General features: G+C 28.0%; 1 protein-coding gene across 1 annotated transcript in view; it reads left to right on the forward strand.

Annotated features, from left to right (window-relative positions):
• Positions 1-8,269, forward strand: part of LOC107436702 (cGMP-dependent protein kinase 1-like) — a 107,579-nt gene extending 99,310 nt beyond the window's left edge. The window contains exons 15-18 of the mRNA XM_043045989.3: positions 4,648-4,811; positions 4,887-5,072; positions 5,932-5,998; positions 8,157-8,269. Of these exons, the coding sequence (XP_042901923.1) occupies positions 4,648-4,811; positions 4,887-5,072; positions 5,932-5,998; positions 8,157-8,252 (513 nt within the window). The 3' untranslated portion in view covers positions 8,253-8,269. The remainder of the gene's footprint in view (positions 1-4,647; positions 4,812-4,886; positions 5,073-5,931; positions 5,999-8,156) is intronic.
• Positions 8,270-19,181: the final 10,912 nt, after the last annotated feature.

Genomic DNA, 19,181 nt, shown 5'->3' on the forward strand with positions numbered 1-19,181 from the left:
TCATTACAAAATATTATAAAACCTAATTATTCCGAATGAATTTATAGCAATTGATGTATTTCGAAAATTAACGTGATTGTTCACAACGAAAATACCGTCGTATTCCACATCGACAAGCGATTAAACCACTTAAAATGTGTTTTTTTCTTCTAATAATCCTTTTTTTTAAATATATACTTGCTGTATCAATTTTTATAATAATTTTCAACACCGTCAATAAATACGACACTTGAAGTAAATAATAAAGGCAAAAAGGGATATTCAATGTAAGTACCAACATTTTTGTTCGTCTAAAAAATATGAAGTAACCTAAAAGCACTAATTAAAATACTTATCTCGATAGATTTTATTTTAGAAAAATATGGATTCGCAATTTTGAAGAATTTTTATTTCAATTTTCCCTAAAGGGATGAAAAAATATTAACAACGGTATAAAAATAAAAAAACATTGATTCGCTAAAACCTGAAAACTAATTTCATAAAAATTATTTGCATAAAACAAATTCTGTAAAGAAAGAAATCATTAAAAAGCTTCTGGAAAATAAGAAAAGAGAATTTAATACTTTTGAAATGTTAATATTGTATTTTTTTTCATTTATACTGATTCTTTCTTCAAAAAGTTAATGGGGAAAATGTGATATTCAATAAATAATGTTTTTGAAACTTTAATAGTTTTTCTTTTCCGTAAACATTTTCTGAAAGTTTATTTTATAGTTGCGTGATGACTTTGCGAAATTGATTATTAGTTTCGAAATTTTAATAAATGATAATATTAAAGTTCACTCTTCAGTTTCTATTTTTAGTAGCTTACGGAGTTATTTTATTTTCACTAACATTATTATAACAATATGACTGAAAACTTTTATCTAAGAAATAAATTTTGAGAAAATTTAAATGAATTACATAAAATTTTCATACTTTTTAACATTAGAATAAAAAATGGTGTGGAATCTCTATTTTTATACAAAAGTGTTTGAATTTGTTGTCTTAAATTAATTTTTTTCCCAAAACATGAAAGCTCATAATTTTTTGTTGCACTTGCGGGATTTCGTAGAATGTTAAGTTTTATTTATTTTAATGAAGGTGAGCGATATTAAAAGTTCCAAACAATTTTCTTTGTTTTAAATGCTTATACTACACTCTTTCATTTTAGTAAATCAGGTTTTGTACACACATAAAAAATATTGTATCTTAGGTATGCACGCAATCATTTGTCATATTGCTGTGATACTTCGTACGGTTGCATTTTATTTTTCGAATGCTATGCAAATGAAATTTCAGTGGCAATCAGCAATGGAAAGAAAGTTAATGAATAACAACATATAGAAAAAGAAATCTATAAATAATTGTAAAACGTATCGAATTCAATAGTTAAAATAACTGTAAAGATTTTGGTGCGGTTTGCATGAAACATTATATAATCCGAGTCAAACTGAAATATTATGAATACAGAAACCTTAAATATTTATACATAATTGCGTTCTTATAATTATATCATAATTATATTCTAAATTACAAGTAATCTAGCCACTTATGGTGCACCAAACCAGTTGATTCACCTTTTTAAGTAAATATACATTCAAAACCGTACTGTCAAAAGTCAAAGCACTATGTAAGTATAAACTCATGTTACTTAAGCGAGAATGGGTTTAATTTTTGTCTCTTTAATTTTGTCTTTAAAATGTTCAGTACAGCATATGAAATGCTAACATTTATTAAAAAAACACGCTCAATTTTTCAATGGCACTTTAGATGAATGATAAAACTAGTCAGCAATTATTAAACTATGTTCTTATATGATGACGTTAAAATCAAACTACGCTCTTATTTGCTATTATAAATCGTGAGAAGCAATGGATTTTATTTGTAGAGGGCTTTTTTCGCCGAAACAAAACAATATAAATTTCTTTTAAGTTAAAAGAATTCTCAGATCTAAGAAAATAAATTTAAGAAAAAAAATTAGCTTTAGGGCACAGTTCAAGAACTAAAAGACAAGAAAACCAAGTAAACCAGGGTTTATGTTGAAGAGTTGAAGTCAGTTTTAAATTCATATGACACGTTTAATTAAAATGAACTTTGATTCCCAATTATTTTTATTGAACTTTTTTTTGCCTAAATGAAGAGTTCTTTGCTGTTAAAATTCTTTCTCTTCTTAATTCATCGAGACGGGGGTGAGTCATATATGCATTTTCATTGTGGCGATAATCCAAGTGGAAAAAATATTGGTAGGAAAAATATTTCTAGAGCAGCTCTTTTTTTTTAGGGGGGGGGGAGTTTGAGTTTAGTATTACTCCTTTTTGTATTTTAATAGTTAGATTTACTTTATAACAATATTTAATTCAAAATAAAAATTATACATATTTAGACTCTGAATTATCATTAATTAGATATGTTACAATTAAAGTGAAAGCAAAAAATAAGACTGTCAGATTAAAAAAAAAAAGAAAAAAAAAAGAAGTCATTCCCAAATTTAAGTAACTACTTTTTATTTTTTTCCATCCTGATTCTGATTCCGCACGAATACATTTATGACTCGAATCAAGGTTTAAAATTTAATACAACTTTAATGTGAGTTTAACGTTTAATGCATCTAGTTGCTATTGGTGCCCAGCATCTCTGCGATCAAAATTACAATAATTTTTATGATGTTTTTATTTAAAGGATAGTAAAATACATTTAGAGAATCAAAATTTTTTGTTTAAAGAAGACAAAAATAATTATTAATAATATTTGAGCAACAAAAAGTTTCAGCATTAGAGTTTTAAACGTTTTCAAACTGAAATGCAGTTTGGGCGAAACAGAATGAGCACATTTATGTTCAAAATTACCACGGACGGTTAAATATAGTATTTTTTTATTTTTTGACAATTTTATTTTGCCTGCGTATTTGCTTGTAATACGCGTTTGTACTTCATAGTTTAAACTATGAGCTTTGCAAGCTTTCATTAGATATTTCATTTTTTCTCGTCTGCTTTTTTAAGCATTTTGTAACGATGTTATTTTCATGACAGTGTAAAATTGAAATAGTGAAAAAATACATTTTTCAATATTGCATGCGAAAAACTCAACGTAGAGGGATGGAAAAGATCACAAAAATATCCAAAAAATATTAGCAATCTGTAAGAAAAAACAGCCACGTCAATCGGTAAAGCCATTCAAAAGATAAAAAAAAAGTTGAATCTGTAAGAATGTGTTTAAACAATGCAATTTTGTATTTTCAATGTTGCGCCTGGACATGCTGATGACAAAAAGAGGTAATTGTTTAAAAAACACCTCATAAAAATTTGCAAACTATAGAAGAAGAAAAAGACGATCCAAAGAGGTGCTCCCTTTTTCGAGTTATTAACGAACATACATTCAGTCAGCCATTCTTTCGCTTTTATACATAGAGAGATATGAGTCATTTTTAGTTAACTTTAAAATAGTGATTTGGTATTAGAAGCCCCTTAAAACTTATTCTCTGAACAAAATGAGCCATTTTGGGTCAAATTTAATGTAGAGATTATTACTGGTTTATTTCTAAAACTTTATATTTAGTGACAAAGTAAAAATGTTAGAGAAATTTACTGGTAGACCTATATTTTTATTTTTTGAGAGTAGACATGCATTTTTTTTTTACGGGTAGACCTACAGGTGAGAGGGGAAGTAGTGAGAACATTTTTTACTAATTAGTCATAAAATCATATTTATAAATTTATTATAATTTTTAACTCATGAAGTATTGTTTGAACAATAATTTGGACGTTTATCTATATTCTAGGTTATATCTAGAATTACAAGGCTGTTTAGTTCTTACAAAGTAATTTTTTAAAGAGGTTGTTCTTAGCCACACTAGCACTGATGGACAAATTTTATATCTTAATTAGTTATTAGTACAACGCAGAAATGTATGTCTTAAGTCAAAATGAAATTAACTTTAATCTTCTTTTTGGAGAATAAGTATTCACATGAAAAAATAAACATATGTTATGTTCTTTAATTCATGTATATTAAATTATATTCTTTTCACAAACATGATAAAACATACCTTTTGAGCTTTCTTAAATCCTTTAAAAAGCAGATTAATATAAAAGTTTCGTGCTAAATATTTTGCTTGAGGTTGATACCACTAATTTTAAACAAAAGATATTCTACGAAATTATTCCTATTTATAAAATAAATAATATCAAATATGCTTCAATGGTAAAAAATTCATATTTCTTCGATTTGGAAACCAATGGGGCCAGTTTTGTAAAATCGCTCCACCACCTTAAGTCTATACTTACCACACGAAGAAAGTTGCTTATTTATGCTTAATACTTTTTAATTTAAACTACACTGTAAGAAAGTTAACATCGAAGTTTATACCAAACAATACAGTTAAAAACCTATCATCTCTTTTGGGGAAGTTTTGAAAATAAAACACGTTAATAAAAGAGTAAAAAGATAATTTTAAAGTTTCTTTTGAACCCTAAAAACATTCTCTTATAAATTTCTATTAAAATATTCCTTGTGTGATTTTTAATTGAACATGAAAGTGCAAATCAGTGTTGCCAATCTACATTATCTTTATTAAAAATTTGTCCAATATGTCATTCAAGATGTCTCTATAAGTTGCATACTAGTTTTATGATGTTGCAAATTGAGTAATAAAATATAATTTTAAAGGTAGATTTCGGATTTGCAACAGAGCTAAGAAGTGGTAAGAAGACATGGACTTTCTGTGGAACTCCAGAATACGTCGCTCCAGAAATAATTCTGAACAAGGGCCACGATCGATCAGTTGATTTTTGGGCAATTGGAATACTCATATATGAACTCTTCACCGGAATGTAAGTGTCATCATATTTATTGAATGAATTTTTTTTACTTCAGTATTGATTCATTTTACCTTTCTTAACTCGCAGGCCACCTTTTCGGGCTTCAGATCCCATGCAAATTTACACTATTATCCTGAAAGGCATCGACATGATAGATTTTCCTAAGTTAATTCCCAAAACTGCACAACATTTAATCAAGAGGTTATGCAGAGATAACTCTACCGAAAGGCTGGGCTACCAGAAAGCTGGCATTGCTGATATAAAGAAACACAAGTAAGTTTAATTGAATGTTTTTGTATGCTTTACATATATTGGGTTGAGTGGTGACTTAATTTTCGCATAAATCAGATGATAAAAAATTATTTTTATTGAATAGTGCAAGCCATTTGATTTATATTTTGCTTTTTAACTTTTTGTAATGTATTCTTTTGTGTGTGATAGTTATGAATCCGAAAATAACTTTCATTTTCAATTTTTTTTTTCAAATTGAAAGTTTTAAAATTCGAAAGTAGTTCTGAGACTTCAAACTAAATTTAAAATGCTTTTTCCAATATTTTTTACCTTAAACAATAGGATAATCATACTAAGCAGTTAAAGGGTCTGAAGGAAAAATGGAGTGACATTGGTTTCTTAATTTTTAATGAAAATATTCACAATATCATATACACAACATTCATCAATATTCACATCACCCAGATTTTGTAAATTTGAGAAGTTAAGTTTCAAATGTCTGAAACAGCTCTATATTTTATTTTAGTTCATATTCGGAACAATACAGCAGATAGAAACATACTAGCCACTTCTAGGTACTCCTCACACATTTAAAACCTTTTTAAGACACCAAAATAATGCATTTATGTAAAATAGCTTTTTCTGATGGTTATGTATAATGTCCAGACATCAAGAGTTTACAGTAAAATGAAAAGTGGTTGTTAAAGTAGCTGTTTGGTAATTTCATTTAAAATATTTTTAAGTGGCATTTGTTGTATTTATATTGCAAACTTAAGAAATAAGGGTCATTTGACATTTAAAAAAATACAACTGCCATAAAAAGAAATATTGCTAAAAGAATGGCGAATTTTAGAAATGTATGCCTTTTTTGAATGATTAAGAATGTTATTTTCTTTTGTAGGTGGTTTCAAGGTTTCCATTGGGAGGGTCTGAGAAAACAAAATCTTACTCCACCTATAGTTCCAAAGGTAGGTTACAATACTTCAGGGATGTCGGAAATAAGTTCGTTTAATTTTTTATCTTTTTTAATTACTCTAAAAATCTGTGGTAAATGAGAAACAAGGAAAAGAATAGCTGGACTGTTTTTATTGAAATTTTCTAATAAATAAAATGATATTTAAAAAAATGGATTCTGAAATGTTTATCAGCAATGCGGGTATGCAATATTATCGGCATTTCTTATGTAAAATGACACAGTACGATAGGTTTAATTTTAATTTGTTACTGAAATAAAAATTCGCGACTTTAAGACCTAATATTTTTTCACCCACAATAAAATATTGCAAAATAACTATACTTAACATGTGATTTGTAAAAATACAAGCTTTTTTAGTAAAAACTTTGAAAAACTACTTGAATACATAATAGATATACAGAGTAGCGTAGAGAGTGGCTCCTCTTTTTCCATCAAACAATACGTAACAACTAAATTCAACTAACAAATAATAGCATTTAATCATACATTTGATAATTTCAGAATGTGGAGTAACGGACACATCAAATTTCTTCACAATTGCACATTTTTAGAGACGCTAACACATTCATTTTCTTGCGTGAACAGTTCACTAGTCTCTTCTCACAAAAGTTTTTATGTTTTTCAATTTTAAAACAGAAATGATGATGTGAAAAAGGCAATGTTTTTATTGAGGATTCATTTCGCAGAATATTTCAATGCAGGAAATAATTAAGCATTAAAAATCATGAAACGACGTTATCTAAAATTAATAAATTTCTAAAAATATATTATAAACCTGCAATCATTTAAATGCTTCCTCGTAGAAATGGAATAAGATTGAATATAGTTAACTCATGACTTATTATGGTATAAGATGAAATGGTATTAAACAATGATGTTCAAAGTGTTAATCCTCTCAGGGTCATCACAAATGCACAAAAATTGTTTCATTCCTCTTAAAGAGCATCCAGGATCACAAGTGTATATAACATAACAGTTCCGGTCGATTAACTGTTTCCACGTTCCCAGAAGGTCATCAAGACATGGATGCCTTTTGATGGTCACTTACTGCTTCCATTCAATTTCACAAAAAAGTGTAAAATTTGTACCTTATTAAATGATGCATTTAAAAAAATGTTAGAAATTTAAAATTACATTTAACGCCTTAACGATCGGTTAATTTTCAAGAAAACGGTCATAAAAGTGCCTATTTTTTATCCCTGAAAATTATATAAAAAAATGTGTATGAACAATATATACATTCATTTTTAATTTTTTATTTGTTTTTAGCTAGAAATTTAAAAAAAATTAAATTTTTAGAAAAATTACTTAATGTTGGTTTTCCAGCAAGAAAGGAAAATTTAAAAAATATGTGTTTTAAACATTAAAAAAGAATTTTATTAAACTTACGTATAATAGTATAAATAAAGATTGGTAATTTTTTCTTGTGTGATAAATTTCAAAGCATGAGATACAGAGGTCAACGTCACAATCAGGACAGTAGTACCGAGTTTCCTTCCTACATCTCTTATTGTTTTCATCTCTTCCACAATTACCTTAAAAATATCCTGGTACTGCCATCTGGTGTGTAAAATGAGAAATGAGATGTTTTCCATTCAAAAGAAATTAATTAGTTTCATTCTTATTGGCGTGTTACTACTGAACACTCCAGCCCGTCAATATCACGGGAGCGAGAAAAAGAGGGCGAAACCTCACCCCGTCATTTTCACGGGAGCGAGAAGGAAAGGGGTTAAAATCTAAATCAACCAACAAATGCTAGAAAATAACACTACGCTCCATACGCCATTGATTTTAATCATTCAGTTATTGTTGAAGTTTAAGAATCATCTCTGCAGAAGAGATGTGTATACACTGTAAATAAAAAATCGTATACCATAGTTACTCATTATTCTATTTAGTCCTTCAGTATTATCTGCAGTATGAAATACTCTTCATTAAAAGATAGTTCTTAAGATTTTTTAACAGGAATAATAGTTTTTCGACGCTTTACAGTAGATATTCTAGTTTAATTTCAATAGATTTTACGTTTATATGAATTTCAAAGTAACAATATGCAAATGAATAACTATTGCCTCTCACAATTTTTTAAAAAATATGACTTAACTAGTTGATCATAAGCTTTTCTGAATTTTTTTTAAATGATTTTTTAGGTATGTGGTCCCACCGACACCAGTAACTTTGATACATTTCCAAGAACTTGTGATGAACCAGCTGATGAATTGTCAGGATGGGATGCAGAATTTTGAGTAATCAAATCCCCAAAGTACATAAAATTATTTTACAAGAAATTATACTTAAAATTTATATCACCTGCTAATGAAAATGGGTAATGTTCCACCAAATTATAATATCGCCAATATTATTCCTAGTTTTAGTCATTAAAATTAGATAGGCGAAAATGCATTTTCGAGATTGAAAGTATATCAATCGGAATACGCAAGTTGTAATGAATTAAGAACCTAATGATGTGAGAAATAATCATACTTTTTGTAAGTAGAACAAAAGTTGTTATGCACTGGCGTGGGGGAAAAGCAAGATTTACATATAACATGGTTACGGACAGAGGAAAAGTGCAGAGTGTGGTAAAATCTCGAAAATTTGAAGCGCCTATTCTATTTACAAAAGTATAATGATCTGCTCACATGGTGTAACGTGGTTAGGAGATTTTTGATCAACCAAAAATTGTTCTTTATTTGAAGAATTTGAATTCTGTATGGAGCTTCGATAATTCCCATATTCTTAGTTTTGACACTTTCATTCTGTCCAATAAATTAGTAGTAGCGCGGTAGCAGTTTTTATCCATGTGGATTACTTCAATTTTTTTTTTAAATTCATTTATTTTGTATGATATCAGAAACACTTAAATATAAAATAAATACTTTCAAACATTGCATTTTAACTTCAAGAGGAAAGAACTACCAATTTAATCGCAGCATTCAGTGTGCTTAAATATTTCCTGCTTCATGTTCCTATTTTAATATGAAAATTGAAGTAAAAAAAGTATTCTACTTTTTTAAACTAAAAATATTAAAAATAATTTATTTAAATTTTTTTAGTAGACTTAATAACTGTCTAAAACATAGTAAGGTTATAATTTTGTGGAACAACTAGTAAATTTAAGCTTACATTATGAAGTATAGTTTAATATTTTTTTGTTAAAAATTAAATGAACTTAATTTTTCCTTACAAATTTTATCTTTCATGATGGTTACTGTCCATCTGCAGTAGTTATTGCCCACAATGTTTTAAGAACTTTGTCCAATACAAAATGAGTTAGAAGTATTTCTTTAAATTTGTTTAAATAGTTGAAACTAAAAAACGACTCACTTTTGTGAGAAGAAAGTATGATAGAAAATATTTGAAAAAATTTGAATAAAAGAAAAAAAAAACTTCACCAAAAGTTGGAGGAAAAAAGAATAACTTTATGCAAGTGATATTTAAATAAATACATTTTTACAACATTATTTTTCGATGGAACTGATGAAAATATAATCAATTTACATCCAAAGTCAGTTAGTAAGAAAATGGGTTATTGTTCACATCTCTAAGATTAAAAACTAAGCTCAAAAGAAAGAACAACACTTTAGCAAACGTCAACAAGAGTAAGAAACATTATGAATCTAACGAATAAAGCAAAACAACGGGTATAAAGCATAAATAAAATTGTGTTTTATTCACGTTGCTTTTCTTTATTTACACGAATATACCTGATCTTCATTTAAATAGTAAATATCAGAATACATGTGTTGAGAGTGTTTAGAAGAACGCTATACCGTAGGTGAAATTTTTCTCCTTCATTTTCATAGATATTTTATAATTTAGTTAAAAGCCAGCAAAGGTATATTAAATTAAGAAGTTACAAATGCTGAATTTTCTTTCTTCAAAACAAACGTAAACAAAAGAAAACTACCCCACCGCTTAAGTAATCCTGACATAATTCGTTTTCATTTTGATATTTGAATAAAGCATAAATAAAATTGTGCTTTATTCACGTTGTTTTTCTTCATTCACATGAATATATCTGATCTTCATTTAAATAGTAAATGTCGAAATAAATATGTCGAGAGTATTTAGGAGGACGCTATGCAGTAAGGAAAATTTTTCTGCTACATTTCCATAGATATTTTATAATTTAGTTAAAAGCCAACAAAGGTCAATTTATATTAAATTAAGAAGTTTCAAATGCTGAATTTTCTTTCTTCAAAGCAAAAGAAAACTAAACCACCGCTTAAGTAATCCTGACATAATTCGTTTTCATTTTGATATTTGAAACATTTTTAATCATTATTTAAAACTTCATGGTTTACTTCAGATAAACATGAATTTTTTACACTTTAAATTTAATTGCAGCAAAGAAGATTTCAAATCTATTTCTCGAAGTTACAGAACTTTACCCCACTAACTTGTGAGTAAAACAGAATTGCATATACTCGTTTAATGCACTATTATGTTTATAAAGTAAACATAAGAACACTACTGAATATAACATGTTAACTAAATTTTTAAGCTATTAATTTGACTTTCATTCAAAGCTGTAAACATTTAACAAAATTTTTTTTCTATGGATCGCGACCGACCTATTGATATTTTGTCCCATTCTTCGCAAAAGGAATTTTTCGAATGAATAGGGAGACAAATGTGTTGGGTGTGTTGCCTCAAGTTGCCGTCTCACCCCCCAAAATCGGTTGAATTGGTTGAAGTCGCTCCTTCAAGAGGCTGCTCAAACTCTGTCATAATGGCTATTATTATTTCTGCAAATCAGATTAACTATTTAAGAAGCCTTGACAACTTGGAATTTGAATTTTTCTTTTCTTGATTTTTTTTTGTATTTAACATGCTATTTAGGATCTAATATTATTCAACAGCACAACGATAGGTGGATATTAAATAATTGCTATTTTAAATTGGAAGAAATAGCGCTTCATGATATTTCGAACTCCTAAGGAGTTTATATCTCTAATAAATATTTTGATACTTTAGAAAACACTATCAAATTTGAAGGAATATTTCTGTCCTAAAACAGTCACTGAAATCTAAAATGAAATAACACAGCTTTACTTTTGCATGCTAATTGGTGTTTTTTCCCCCCAAAACATATTTTTAAAATCTTTTTAAGATACTAAAATACAAGTCTATATTTTTACGAATAGATTTTTAAAGCTGAATTTTTTAACAATAACTTTTATTTTTAGAGTTTAAGGTGAAAAAAAATATTATTTAAACAAGTTATGATTTTTTTGTTGATAAATGTAACATGCACCTAAATTAAAATTACTTTTTAGCATAGATTTAAAAAAAAGTCGAAGTCAAAAATAGGTGCTTAAAGCCCAATCTTTTATAAAACTCAGTGACGCGACAGCCCATAAAGGGCTAAAGCCTACTGTACCCATCTCAGTTTTCTTGACCTTGGCTCTGACACTCAGCCACTAGCATCTTTTCCAATCTTTTATACAAAGACATTTAAACTCATGATGTTCTCTGCTTTAAAAATACATACTTGCTATGTTTTGTTTAAAAATAAAGCATGCATCCAAATTATAATTCGTATTTAGTATAATTTTTGGAAAATTCAAATGATTCTAATATTTATCAAAAATAGAGTGAAAAATATTATTTTCGGATTTTCATATTTATGTACATATTTTTAAAAAATTCTAAAATTATACATTTTGTAATTAATGATTTAAGGTATTTAAATAACTGAAATTATGACTTAATATTTTCATATACGTTGCATTGACATATTATTTCAGAAAAATAAACGTTTTAGCGGTAGTGCTGCTTCCATAAAAGATAATTCAAAAACTTGAAAAACATAAAAAGTAAATGTTTGAAAACGAAATGTAGAATTTTTATAAAACATTATGAGCGTAAAATTTTATAAATTAACAAAAATATTTTAAGAAAATTTCACAGTAATATTTGCTATTTTTATGACTAATATGCATCAAAGTGTTTTTGAACTGCTTTTAAAACAATATTTTCCATATTTTAGACATCTTTATGATAAAATAAACATAATCGCTGTATTTATCAGCTTTAGATATTTGTATTTTTTGTTTTAAATTATACATGACCAATGGAAAAAGATCAAAAATATTTATCTATCAAATGTACATACATTTAATAAATGATTATGATAATAGCGTAATTTTGGTTCATTCATATAGATAATATTTCATATAGAAAATATTTGGTCCAATCATTTAGATTAATAGGTAAATTCATATAGATAATATTTATGTGCAAATTGTTTTTGTATTTGGATCTTACACAGACAAAATAAAACATACTTTAATCTTTATTTTAACGGGTATATTTTTTATCACGCTTTCAGTGTTGTGTTTTTTTAGGAAATCACACTAGCTTGTCATTTGGAATACAAACTTTGGTAAATTTTAAGGTACTGCTTACTTTAATCGTTTATATATTTCGCGAGTTAGACGCAAAGTAACAATTATTTTGTAAAGAGAAAGGATATATGGTGTAAAGCATTGCACCCTTTTACATAACACTTTTTGTCTGCTTTAAAAACAAATAGTAATTTTAATTTTAAAATCAAAATATTTTTCTTTTATGTACTACCGCTTGACTGGCTCGGGAACTGCTTTCGTGGCGAGAGCTCGCTTCGTTCCGTTTAAATCTGTTTTAATGCTTCAGCTGTTATACTTTATATTAAGTGAGATTAAACTTCGCTGTTGCTTGCTATTCTTCAGAGCTGTCCGTGCGCTGTTCCAATAAGATTTCTTCACGATCTGGGATAAATTACTGACAAAGCAACAAAAAAAAAAGAAATCTTATTGTTTTTGAGATAATTATGGTGTATTCATAGTAGATACAGAGGGAGGGGAAGAAGTCTACCTTCATTGACATAATGTGAACTAGTCCCCCAATGGTTAGGTGTTGTCCTTGAGAACAAAGGAAAAAACAACATTTAAGGGCACAATAGCAGCAAACTGGTTTGCACTTTCCTCTCTCCTACCCAATACTGGGTATTTGGGGTGCAGAAGAAAAGTTTTCTCTTTTATTTATCGTTGGGTTGTTCGGCATTTTCACATTATTGATTAACAGTACGGTACTCTTAAATAAGATTTTTCGTTGAATACATTTATGTCATTCATGTTAATTAAATATGTTAATATATTTTGATATAGAAAGAAAGAATAAAATGACGGTTGGTGAAAAAGCAGCGTACCCAATCATGCCCGGTTGTCCAACAATCGGTTTAGAGGTGACGTATCTTCTGACTGTCACTTTGCTTCATATGTACACGAGCTGGAACTCAGTTCAAATGGCACTCTGTTAAATCTGAGTATGTTGCTCACCCTGTAAGTTGTTTTTCTGGTATAGCATACCACACCGAGCAGTTCTCAGCGTTAGGTACGCATTCAAAGAGCTGAACTTCTTCTCCTTTTTATATTCTTTGGTATAGTTTCTACCTGGAAAATAGGGTTCCAATAGTTTAGTCGGAATAGCGGTTAAAAGTTCTGACAGTAATCTCATTTGTAAGGTGAGTTTGTTTACTAACAAACTCTCGAGTTTGTTATGCTAAATCAATTCATTTGTATCAATACAATTTCAAGTAAAAATAGTTTTTAATAATAATGTAATATTTTTCATTATTTTATTTAATAAGTATCAGAAAATTTCAAATCTCCTTTTCATTTTCTTTGGGTGTATTTTCGAGGGATTCCTCGCCATGAAAAATTTCTTGACTTTCTTAAGTTTTCTAAATGAAAATGCACCGGACACACTTCAAGGATCTTTCCCTAATTGTATGTTCTCGAATCATTTGAGAACTCTATCCATGACAATGGCATATACAAAACTAATATGTCTTAATTTGATTTAATCGTTTTATTCAAATATTCTGCTTTGATTATTCAAAAATACAAGTAAAATTTAAGTCTCTTGTCTTTTAGATCATATTTATTTTACATTTATTTGCCGAATTAATTATTCCTGGCTCCTTATCTTTAGCCTGATAACATGGCTCTTACGGTTACAGTTACGGCGGTAAAATTTCGAAAATTTTAAATGTAAGAACACCCCTTTCTTGAAGAATTTTACAGTTAAAAAAAATGGAGTTGGAAAGTACTTTTTAGCACAAGAAATTGCGACACTAGACTTTTGCTGTGACCACTAGCGAAAAGAGAATGAAATAAAGAAAAACTTTTGAAAAGCAGAAAAAAATTACAAATAAAGCATTTAATGTTTTAAAATTATTGGACATGTTCATCCTTACTTAAGTCCGACACATTCATGGTTTGTTCTATGTTTTTATCACAATCTCTACTACTCGTTAGTGATCCGGAAAAATGGCGAAGCTTGACAAAAGCCTAATGTCACAATTGTTTGTGTTAAAAATATCGTTCGAAATCCATTTTTTTTTCTTTACTTTAAACAATACGTTTCGAATAAAAACATTGGGTGTTTCCATTTGAAAATTTCAAAATTTTGTCACTAACTGTACCTGTAAAAGATACGTAATCGTTTTTTACAAAGTTCTTGAGCGTCTAGATCATGATTCTTTTTTAAAAAAAATTTATTTGGCTAATTTAAAGGGTATGCTTTTCAAAGGGTCATATGTCGGCAAAGTTATTTTATTATCAACCTGTATATCCTTTCTTTTTTCTATCACTTTCTTTAAATAAGGGAAGTTTCTATCTCTGAAGGGGATTTAAAAATACAATTGAGAGTAATGAAGCTATCTTTATTCTCGTTTTTTGATTTCATGTCGTAGTGAGTTGGTACAGGCATTGTTCGATTTCTTTATTCTTGGAAAAGAACTTCCAGTCAAGTCTTTTTCTTTCTTATTTTTTAATTTCTTATTTTTTATTTAAAGGTCGCAGAATACACTTTAATGCTAGATTGAAAGACGTTTTAGTCTATGAATGTAATTTTAATTAGAATTTATTAAAGAACCCTTAAAAAAACATCCATCTGTTCTTAGTAATTAAAAAAAAATGTAAGTCTTGAAATGAAATGCAGAAGCAATTACTTTGTTGAAACATTTATATCAAATAGTTTCAACAAGTTTTAGCAACATTTAGATTTATGCCGAACAATATGACTGTTCTTATGATGTGTGTTGTGTTGCATTACATAAATAATTATTTTAATTACTTTTGTATCAAAAGCCTCTTTCTTATATTTATTTTTGTTTTCGTGGTATTTTAATTATAAATAACTTTTAGTGCGATTTCCTTCACCAATCTGTGCCCAAATTTTTTATTGCTAATTCCAATACTTATTTTTTACAATATATTTCTTATCTGAAATGCTATTAAAAAACGCACAATTTTGTGAATATTTTTTAATAATTGTCTTCGTTTTTTTTAATGAAATTGTTGTTTCTCGCCAAAAATATGCATCTATTATTTATTGTATTATTCTAAGTTTCTTTATTTTTTGACAAGTTGTAAAAATAATCATATTCAGAACTCATTATATATAATATCACTGTTGTAAAAGTCATATTTTGATGAGGATGTATAATAGTCCATTAATCGTTAGTTGCATTGTGTTAGATTTTATGATTTTGTTTAATAAAATTCATTCATAAAAGTGTCTGTGTGTCTATTAGTTTTATATTTCATTCACTATTACTACATTACTTCTGCTATTTGAAATACATTTATTACCAAAAAATGTATTTTGAAAAATAAACTATGGTATCCCTCAATTGTCTTTAAATCGTATTGCAAAATGTTCGATAGCTGTCATTTATTTTCATCATTTTTTAATAATTTGAATGCTTTATTATCTTAAGATCTGGAAACAGTGCTCAAAAAAGTGAACAAAATTTTAAAAAAAATCAAAATATGTCATATTTCCCGACGTCCAACGGAAAGTTACGACATATTATAATTCAAACACTTTCTTCTCGAAATTTATAAGAAATAATGGTAAAGATTAAATTTAATAAAATATTATTTTCAGAAACCAGATTAACTTCAAATGAAAAAAAAAAACGATAAAAATATTATTCTTTATTTTATTACTTTTTGTAACACAGAACGATTTTCGCATTATCAAATAAAATATCTCAAACATTAAGTTGAATCAGATTTAAAATGAACTGTTATTTTTATTTTATTTCATCAGACTGATTTCTGATAAAATAAAATAAAAAAATTATGACTATTTTACAATTTAAATAACAGGAAAAGGATTGTAACTGAAATAATCCTTAAATTGAAAACATATTTTCTCAAGTCCAAAAAAAACGAGCAATTATAATTAAATAATGCAGAAATAAAAAATAATCTTTCTCACTATTTACCTTTCTTTTCTTTGCTTAGATAATTTTACTCTCATGTGTTTTAGCATTAAATTTATATTTTTACAATTTATTATTTAAATTACAGTTATTTCTTCGTTGCTGTATAAATATAGTGATAAAAAAGGACAGCTAAATATTCAATGTTTTATGCCAATTGTTAGAAAACGATATGAAGTTGATTTCAATTTTTTTCTTCAAATAGCAAACAAATATATTTCTTTTTTCTTCGTTTTGATTATATATTGATATCAGATATACGTAGCAATTACGATAAATTTAATATTTCATGCTTTCTAAAAATTTTTCAAATTACTTTCTAATTTTTAATTAAAAAATTTGATAAGTTGAGAACATAAATAAATATCTTAAAATTTCATGCAATTATTTTTAATCACAACTATATTTAATCATTGTGGACTGGAATGCTGAATTTCTTGCTTCGCCTCGGTCGCTTTGGACGAAAAGGTTCTTTCCATCCATTTTCCACCGTTTGCAATGTAAATTCTTTGCAACTGATTTTAAATTGACCCAAATTTTAACAAACCATGGAAATTTTAAGAGATATTTATTTCGTTTCCATCTGCAGACCAGTGGAATTTGTGCTTGCGGTGATGCTGATGAAGATGCTGAACATATTCTTCTTCATTGTAGTCTGCATGCGAGTGCCCGAATGAATTTAAAGACTGATTTGAGACGTCTTTCTATTTGTTGGCCACCTGTCTTGTCAGAACTGGTCAAAAGTATTGAAAGCCTTGCGGAATTTTGTTTTTAATGTAAATTTGCAAATTTTTCTTCTTTTTGTTTTCTACTTGCAACTGTAAGCCTCATGCTATACTTTGTGGTGCATGAGGAGTTTTAAGTCGTTTAAATAAAATAAAAATAAAAACTATATTTAATGAATCTTTTACTATACCGGGAGAATTTGCAGCTGAAGTGAAATTTTTTCTATGCCTTGAATGTTAAAGACAGAGCTAAAGAGCATTCAAAAAATAGTTGCTGACAAAAAATGGACACATTTCTAAGGTCCTCAATCTATTTAGACAATAGAAATGCATTAATTTAAAATAATTTCAATTCCTTGAATAGATTGAGAATGGATAAATGAAGTTTATTTTTCGGATTTTTAATTTTTTTGTTTAATTAAAATTTTTTAATGAAGTTGAAATCTTCACTTCGACATGATATTTGTTTGCAAATAGTTCACGAATATTCCATTTATTGTTAACGATTTAATTGTAATTCTCAATGATAATCTCTCACCTAGCCATGACCACGTAATATGTGCGATCCCGTAAGCAGAGATTTGGGCGAAAATGCTTTCTTGGTTTCATTACAGCTGCTATTAAAGTTTATCAAACAACAAAATAATAATTCAAATAAATGAAAAAAAACAAATGTAGTCAACATATTTGTTAGTGAATATTGGTTAGTTTATCAAAATAATTAGTTTAGCAAAAAATATTCAGTGTTTTTTTTAAACTATTTAATGGAATTGGGAGCAATTTCTTCCAACCAAACTTTTGTTTTAAGAACTGAAAATACTAAATGGGATACCTGGAAGTGACGTAGTGTGAATATCTCGATCCTGATTGGTTGTTAAAGCTTGGCATTTTTTTACGTTAGCAACTGTTCTTTCCATTTCATTTCGAGTAAGCCAAGCCCGTCAAGTATCCATTCTCTTAAATGATACATTCTAAATTCTTCCGCAAAGATTCTTTCTCAAAGATTTCAATTCTTTCACTGTTTATTTGCACATAGACTTAACACAAAGACAGGCTAGAAGCTAATAAATAGACAGAAGCTAGAAAATAAACAAACTAACTGCGCATCGAAGTTACCAGTTTCAGCGTAAAAGGCATGTTACTGTTATAATAGGTGAAAGCTGGAAATCATTTAAAAAGTTTCGGTTAAGTCCAGTATAAATTTAGACAATGGTTTTTGTTTGGGCCGGGATAGCCTGGTTGGTAGGGCACTGTGCCCATGTCCAAGAGAACGTGGGCTCGATCCCCGCCAACCGAAGACTGTCCGTGAAGTAAGTGGTGACTGATTCATGTTAAATCTGTCGAGTACTAAAATTCTCCATGTTCCCGTATAAAATCAATACCTCTGGGGGTACTGAACCAGGAGTTTCCTTGTCTTCTGGATTGGCTCAAAATTACAAGGCAACGAAGTTGAATGTTAGTTGTCGTAAACCCAAAATTGGATCGGTCGTTCAACGACGGATATAAAATAAAATGAAAAGATTGTGTTTATTGAGGAGGGGGGGGGCAAAAATGGGTAGAAAGTTAACATCATGAGTAAAAAGTTGTTTATCCAAACTTAAAAAATATTATTACACTTTTAAGAAAAAACTCGTGAGTTTTTTTATTTGTCCCCCACATACTTATGCAGTAAAAAATACAGTTATAAACAAATGTCTTCGATTTCACATGCTAATTAAAAATGTATGTGTATTTAGCCTATCATTTAAAAATAAATGTGGCACATTGATTTCGTAATAACATCAATAAAAATGGATTATTTTCATTTCATTTTTTCGTTTCTTATATAGTTATTTATACTTTAAGATTCAAAAGGAAACTGAATAATAAAACTCTTTCTAAGCATACAAATATTTTGCTTTCGTCAGGCGTTAAAGATATTTTCGTAAGCTAAATCTCGTATATTTTATATTTAACAGTAAAAACTTTAAAATAATTGATTGTGTTATTACCGTTAACATGTAATTGATTATGCTAGTTGACTAAGTAAAGAGCAAACAACAAAAGAGTAAAGTAAAAATTGCAGATTAATGAGTAAATATAGTCTCATATTAAAAACACATTTCTTCTTATTAGTTAATTCCTCAAGTTTGAAAGTCACGAATGAAATAAAATAAAAAAGTAAATAA

This window comes from Parasteatoda tepidariorum, chromosome 1 (assembly GCF_982258835.1).
Source record: "Parasteatoda tepidariorum strain Cologne lab strain chromosome 1, Ptep-v5.0, whole genome shotgun sequence".
Classification (NCBI taxonomy): domain Eukaryota; kingdom Metazoa; phylum Arthropoda; class Arachnida; order Araneae; family Theridiidae; genus Parasteatoda; species Parasteatoda tepidariorum.